This window comes from Microtus ochrogaster, chromosome 8, assembly GCF_000317375.1.
Source record: "Microtus ochrogaster isolate Prairie Vole_2 chromosome 8, MicOch1.0, whole genome shotgun sequence".
Taxonomy (NCBI): domain Eukaryota; kingdom Metazoa; phylum Chordata; class Mammalia; order Rodentia; family Cricetidae; genus Microtus; species Microtus ochrogaster.
The window spans coordinates 63,270,078-63,277,810 of NC_022015.1; the positions used below are offsets into that span (position 1 = coordinate 63,270,078).

General features: G+C 40.9%; 2 protein-coding genes across 3 annotated transcripts in view; one reads left to right on the top strand and one right to left on the bottom strand.

The window, feature by feature from the left end:
* The window catches only part of Pank1 (pantothenate kinase 1), a 116,461-nt gene extending 112,042 nt beyond the window's left edge, over positions 1-4,419 (bottom strand). Inside the window, exon 1 of the mRNA XM_026781410.1 lies at positions 4,274-4,419. The gene's annotated coding sequence lies outside the window, so the exon portion shown is untranslated. The remainder of the gene's footprint in view (positions 1-4,273) is intronic.
* A 473-nt stretch (positions 4,420-4,892) lies between these two features.
* Kif20b (kinesin family member 20B) overlaps positions 4,893-7,733 on the top strand; it is a 54,090-nt gene continuing 51,249 nt past the window's right edge. For both annotated transcript variants that reach the window (XM_005352169.3, XM_013348109.2), the window contains exons 1-2: positions 4,893-4,972; positions 7,335-7,482. In XM_005352169.3, the coding sequence (XP_005352226.1) occupies positions 7,336-7,482 (147 nt within the window). In that variant the 5' untranslated portion in view covers positions 4,893-4,972; position 7,335. The remainder of the gene's footprint in view (positions 4,973-7,334; positions 7,483-7,733) is intronic.

The window sequence follows — 7,733 nt, forward strand, 5'->3', positions numbered from 1 at the left end:
CGCTCTCTTCACTTCCTGCTCGGCTGGCGACTAGACTCCCTTCCTGGTTGTACAGAGGGCTGACGGTGATCTGTAAGTTTTTTCCCCTTTAAATAAATAATACCCTATTAATCATAATTCCAAACTGCTGTGGCATTGTTTGTGACTTACGTCTACACAGGAGTAAGAGTGGAACAGAGACTGTGGGGTTGCAGAACAAATGACGGGTTCAACCTCAGACCCATGCCACAAGAGAGACCGCATCCTTGACACTACCTGGATTGCAAGGACAAGAAGGCTGGGTGACCCAGAAACCTGGGACAAAACCAAACACGACTGGATTAAAAAAAAAATCCATGCAATGATGACTAATGATACTCTGCTATATTCAGATTGTTGCCTAGCCCAGCAAGAATGCTGCTTTCTGAATAGAAACAGAGGAGGAATAGATGGGAGAGAGACAGAGAGGAGGTGATGGGGAGGGACTGGGAGGAGAGGGAGGATAAAATAAATAAATATATAATAAGCAAATGAATGAATAAAAGTGGAATGTGAAAATATGCTTTCTATTATGATTCACAGTTACTTATTTTTGCCTGTTAACCTCTTTTTTATAATTGTAAAGTAGAATATACTTTAGCATTGTGAACTAATTATGCTAAAAGGGAAAAGCTGAAGGAAATACATAAGGTACAGCAAAACCAAAATATAAGATATTTTGTAAATTTAATGTAGGAAAATGCTTAGAAACAGTAATTTCTTTCAAACCTATGACTCATCAGTCAAGTACAAAAATAAAAAAAGTTGGTGTGAAAATAAGATAACTAGTTCCCAAATCAAGTATGTACTAAGTGCATATTAGTGAAATAAAAAGATAATCTTATTAAAAAGAATCAGCACACGTAAATTTTGAAGTATTATATAACTCTTCATCAAAAATTTAAATATCAACGTATATAAAAAAGAAACAAAAATAGCAAATTTCAATGAAATGGATCATTATCTATCAATCTTTTACTATTTTGTAATATATTTATCAGGAAAATGGCATTTTAAAACTTGTACGTATACAAAATTTGATCGAGTACAGCTATAAGTCCAGTACTTGGAAGGCTGAGGCAGGATGGGGACATCATGGACATCACAAAAACACTTTTATTTTTCATAAAGAAAGAGTAAGTGAATTAATGTATAATTTGCAATTACTTTCATAGCTCATACTTAAATAATTTAGTCATGTAATGTGGATTATATTATTAAAATCTTAAATACCCTCAGTGTGTTTGAAGTTCTAAGGCTACATCATTATAGAAAGCTGAAGGATACCATAAATGTTACATATTAGCTCAGTTGCTAAAGTAAATCTATTTACTGTTGGTGAAATGATGCTATAAAACAAAACAAAACAAAACACTGACGACAATTCATGCTAGAGAGGTTGTGGGGAAAAGGGAACACTCCTGCATTGCTGGTGGGAATGCAAGCTGGAACAACCCCTTTGGATGCTAGTGTGGTGATTTCTCAGAAAATTAGGAAACAACCTTCCTCAAGACCCAGTAATACCACTTTTGGGTATATATACAAAGGATGCTCAATCGTGCCACAAGGACATGTGTGCTCAACTGTGTTCATAGTAGCATTGTTTGTCATAGCCAGAACCTGGAAACAACCTAAATGCCCCTTGACTCAAGAATGGATAAGGAAAATGTGGTACATTTACACAATGGAGTACTACACAGCAGAAAAAAATAACGACATCTTGAATTTTGCAGGAAAATGGATGGAGCTAGAAAACATTTTGAGTGCGGTAACCCAGACACAGAAAGATAATTATCACATGTACTCACTCATAGGTTGTTTTTAAGCATAAAGCAAAGAAAGCCAACCTACAAACCACAATTCCAGAGAACTTAGACAACAATGCAGACACTAAGAGAGACTTACATAGATCTAATCTACATGGGAAGTAGAAAGTAGAAAAAGACAGGTCATTTAAGTAAATTGGAAGCATGGGGACCTTGAGGATGGACTGAAGGAGGGAGGGGAGAGGCAGGGAGGGGAGCAGAGAAAAATGTAGAGCTCAATAAATATCAATAAAAAAATAATCACTCCAAGGTGGCCAGTTTTAGTGGCTCATACCTATAATCCCAACAGTGGAAAGGATGAGGCAGGACTGTTGGGATCCAGGCTAGTTTGCATTAGAGAATGAGATATTTTCTCAAAAACCAAACCAAAACAAAGTGCCAGGAAGTAGAATTGCTTATGTACTGAGTGCTAAGGGAGAGGACACACTGATGAGTCCCTGGTTTTCAATGGAGTCATTTACAAGACGGAAGAAACCAAGGAGGAAAAGGATTGGGATACCACAGTGGAACCTTCAGAGTCTTACACTGCTCATGTTATGTAGGGATCTGTCACACTTCATTAAGCGGGTAGTAGAATATTTCCATGTAGTTAGATGGCTGACGTAAGGTCTGAGAATAATTTACCAGCTGTATGTTGTTTATAAGAGTTGATGAACTTGTCAAGTAGAAAGCTAACTAGACAGTAGAGAAAGCAGGGGTCTCAGGACTCGATGCTCCTTTAATTTAGAGCTGGAGTAAAAGAGAAAGCAGACTCTGTGACGGTTGAGGTCAGAGGGGCCAAGGGAGAGGGCTGACCGGAGGAACCCAGGGAAGAGTGTTTCAAGCACGAAACTTGGCAATGCTGCTGAGAATAAGAATCAAATAGGGGGCTGGAGAGATGGCTCAGTGGTTAAGAGCATTGCCTGCTCTTCCAAAGGTCCTGAGTTCAATTCCCAGCAACCACATGGTGGCTCACAACCATCTGGAATGAGGTCTGGTGCCCTCTTCTGGCCTGCAGGCATACACACAGACAGAATATTGTATACACAATAAAAAAATTAAAAAAAAAAGAATCAAATAAAAGGCGATCCACTGGATTTTGTTTCTCTCTGTCCCTTGTGCCTGCTATCACGTTTTTTCTTTGCCTGGAATGTTTGCATTTCTTAGCTAGTTAATTCCTAATGATCCTTGATGATACAGATCAAACATTTGCTCTGGTTTCCCCATCACAATCTTGTAGCCCCAAGACAATTCCCTTTAGACCACTTGGCGTCATTTCATTTATTTATTTTTTCTGACAGAATCTTTCCTTAGGAGGCATTGTTTTTGTGTTCACCCTTCTCACCTAGCGTCTCTGTCACCCTAAACCTCAGAATATTGTAAAATTTCAACAAATGTTTGCCAAACCAATACTTAAAGGTGCCATATGAAGGACTGGAAATAACTAGCAAAAGCAACATGGCACTGTGAGGTATGGTAGACAATTTCGATCCAGGGAACAAGATGTTATCTGCCGGAGCAATGAAAATTAGCAAAGTCCACCAAAGATTGACATTCAGCTGGGCGGTACTGGAATGCTTCTATGATTTCAGCATTGAAAAGAAGCTGGGGTAGAAAGGTACGGAACTTGAGGCCAGCCAGAGCTACCTAGAAGAACCTTTTGTTAAAAACAAAAACAAATCAAACAAACAAAAAAGGAGCTGGGTGGTAGTAGCACACACCTTTAATCCCAGTACAAGGGCGACAGAGGCAGGAGAATTTCTGTGAGTTTGAGGTAGGCCTAGTCTACAGGGAGAGTTCCGGGACAGCTATGTTACACAGAGAAACCCTGTTTCAGAAATAATAGATAAATAAATAAATAATAAAATAAAATAAAAAAAAGCTTAAATTCCAGCTTGGAAAGAAAAAGTTTGTATTTTGATCTTTCCTCCTTTTACATTTACTTTTCTTTGTTCATTTTTCCTTTTGGCCTTGTATCTACTTTTCTAATCCAAACTAGTTCTCAAATTTTATGGGGGGGGGGTGGGGTGGAGTGGGCAAAACTGAATGAGACAGTGAGAAGTCCGTGGAGATATAAATGCTGTATCAAGGGTGGAAAACACTGTCAAGCAAGCGTGAATGCTTCCAATCAAGAAAATAGGTGAAACTAGGACCACAGGAAAGCGGGGCCACAAAACTCTTCAGCTAAATTTAAATGTTGGATCCATTTGCCTTTGTGCCCATTACGTATTTTAGAATGTATAAAAAGGGACCTGTCTTAAAAGGTTGCTCTCTTGACCTGACAATAAAATACCACCTTTTCATAAATTTAGTGCCAGGGGAGGAGTAAGGTAAATGCTCAATTTACGTTATTCAAAGCGAAGTCTAACCTCAGTAGTAAATCCTTGTCACATGAATGTATTAGTAAATTAGTACCTCACTCAAAGCAGAGAAGTATGCAGGGCACTTACCCAAAACTGGGCACTGCAAACACCGTGCCTAAGGCAAAACTGTCACAGTACAACGCTTCGCAGCGGTAGCTGGTTTAATACTTTCAGAGAAGCCAAAAAGAAAAGGAAAAGATAAAGGAAATATTTCTAAAACGCATTTTGAGGAAAAAAAAATCTGTCTCATCCGCGACAACAGAAAACATAAAGGAAATGCTTCTAAAATTCATTTTGAGGAAAAAAAATCTGTCTCGTCCACAAGAGGTAGGATCACGTGGAAGTAACCCTGGTGCCGGGTCGCAAGTCCTTTCTGCGGAATGACACGACTCGGAGGTGACTAGTCCGCCATTCGTCCCCGCCTGGGGGCATCTCGGGCCTAAGTGTGGCGGCAGCGGCCTCAGCTCGGTACAGTCACCTCCCAGGGTTTAAGGACCGAATCTAGGAAAAACCACACCACTCGCGGTCGGGAGAAACTCGGAGAAGGAGCCCGAGCCAGGCCGCCCATTGGCCGCCCAGCCAGCAAGTCCCGCCCCCAGATTTGAAAGCCTTTTCCGGAAGCTCCAGCAAAAGTCCCCCGCGCGCTAGCCCAGCGCACCTAGGGCTTTCCGGAAGCCCCGCCCGCTCCCAGGGTTCAGTGCGCTGCTGGCCGCCATTGTTTGAATTTGAAAACGGAGTGGTGCTGGCTCAGCTTCGCGGGGTTGGCGGAGGCCGGGGATGCTGCAGGTGAGGAGCTGACGCTTAGGAGGGTGACTGCTTGCACAGCGCTGAGGCTGCGACACCGCGGCAGTGTCAGCGTGGGCCGGGCTCGTCACGCACGCCCGTGGTCTGGGAGCGGGGCTGCTGCAGGTGGTGGTAGGGGCTGAGCCGCAACTTTAGGTAGTTCAGACACGCAAGACTTCAATCTCTCTGGGCCTTGGCTTCCCGCTCTGTTAAAGGAGATGCGGGTTATATTTAAAGACATTAATACTTTCCTAGGACAGGAAAAGACTTTTGCCACACCTAGCTCTGAATTCCGGAGGTGAGCAGTTTCGTCCCGTGACAAGGTCTCTTTCTGGGCACAGGCCAGTCTTTTTTTTTTTTAATTTATTTATTATGTATACAATGGTCTGCCTGCATGTGTCCCTGCAGACAGAAGTTGGCACCAGATCTTATTACTGGTGGTTGTGAGCCACCATATGGTTGAACTCAGGACCTCTGGAAGAGCAGTCAATGCTCTTAACCACTGAGCCATCTCTCCAGTCCCCCCCACCCCGTCAGTCTTTTATGTCACGCTAGAAAATATTTGGGTTTTATGTGTACATAAAGAAAATGAAAGTGGGCCAGTTTTTTTTGGGCACTTGTATTGACAGGTATTTTGAAGCCTGCCGTAAACAAATGTAGGTGGGTGACCATTTCCTAATTGGGAATCTCCGTGTAGATGTTTTAGATTGTTGTTTCTTAAAAAACCAAAACAAACAAGCAAAGAGATGGGAGAGAGGCAGCCTTTTTCCCACTGGTATTGTTTATCTGGTAGATTTTTGTTTGTTTTGTTTTTGTTTGAAATAGGGTTATTCTGTGTAGCCTTGGCTGCCCCGGAACTCTGTGGACTGGCTGGCCTCAGCCTCTGGAGTGTTGAGTGTTGGGATTAAAGGAGTGAGGCCATCAGTGCTTGGCACATCTGGTTGATTCTTAAAAATATTTCATTTTTTGGGGGGAGGGGGGTCAGGTTTACCCTGTAGTGATTTCATGTTCAGTTCAGATTTAATAATTAAATGATAGCTTTATTCCATGTTCAGTTTAAGATTTGTGTCTGCCAGTTCCTGAATTTTTTTCTGATCTATCTATCTATCTATCTATCTATCTATCTATCTATCTATCTATCTATCTATCTATCTATCTATCTATCTATCTATCGTGGGGAGGCAGTTGTCCTGGCCATGGACTCCAGAGCCTCAGGTACCCAGAATTTCTCTGGTTACAATCCAATCCTCTATTTCTCTTCCTTCTTTCTTTTCTTTTTTCTTTTTTTTTTTTTGATACAGTTTTTATGTAGCTTTGGAGCCTGTCCTGGAACTAGCTCTTGTAGACCAGGCTGGCCTCAAACTCACAGAGATCCACCTGCCTCTGCCTCCCGAGTGCTGGTATTAAAGGTGTGTACCACTATTGCCCAGCCCAGTCCTCTATTTTAAATGTAAAGTTTATATGCATTATTTCACTTTTTACTTAAAGTTGGAAGAATCAAATTGAAAGCCATTTTGCAAATAACCGAGTTTCAGCCCTGAGTGTTAATATTTGGTTTACAGCATTCTTGAGAAGATACTTAGTAATAAAAATAACCCAAGACCTTGATTCAACCCATATTCTCTTTGCTGTTTGATTAATGAGATGAGGATTTCAGGTGGCGTGAATATTTCATACTCTTCTTTCACTAATTGCATTTGTTCATGGCGTGTCTTTGGATGAATCCTCCTAAAAATTGGATCGTATGAATAGTTGTAGGTAGTGGTCAATATTAGTATATTTGGAACCTGTCAATATACGTTGGCCTTTTGTCTTTTCATAGTTTGTTGTTCGTGTAAATGAAACACTCTAATTTTTTTCTCTGATATCCAATTTCTTTGATGGGGGAAGTAGAAAACTTTAGTTTTTATATTAAGTAATCAGTTGATTTGAGACAGGGCTTTATTATATTGATCAAGCTTACTTCAAACTCAGAGATCCACCTGCTTTTTCCTTGGAGGGTTATGGGAACTGGGCTTAGGCCATCATTCCCAACTTATTTATTTATTTATTTATTTATTATATTTGTTTTTGTTCTTTGAGAAGAGATCTTTGGCTTAGCCTAGACTGACCTTGGATCACCTGTATAGCTAAGATGACCTGAAACTTCTTATTTTCCTGCTCCACTCTGGTGCTGAAATTGTAGACCCATGCCACCACACCCTGTTTATTGTGCTAGGGATGGAACCCAGGACTTTGCGCATGCTAGCAAAGTAGTATACTAACTGAACTACATTGAAGTTCCCTGGAGTGTAGACTTCAAATTGTGGGTGACTCATAGACCGATGTATTAACTTGTCTAAAGAGGTTACTGTTCTCCTTTCAGAATGGAATCTCATTTGAATCAAGATGGATTGCCTAGACCATCTTATGTTTTTAGTGCTGACCCAATTGCAAGACCTTCGGAAATAAATTTTGATGGCATTAAGCTTGATCTCTCTCATGAGTTTTCCTTAGTTGCTGCAAACCCTGGGGTAAGTACAATGTTAGGAAAATCCTGTTTATTGTGCTCCAGGGAAAACGTGTTTATTTCGCAAAGTTTCCATAAACTTCCTATATTTAAAGCAGGCTTGTATCCTGGCTTTTCAATGGAGCCCTGTACCAAGAGAAATACATAACAGAAATACATAATTTGTTCATTTCCTTCCTTCCTTCCTTCCTTCCTTCCTTCCTTCCTTCCTTCCTTCCTTCCTTCCTTCCTTCCTTCCTTCCTTCCTTCCTTTTT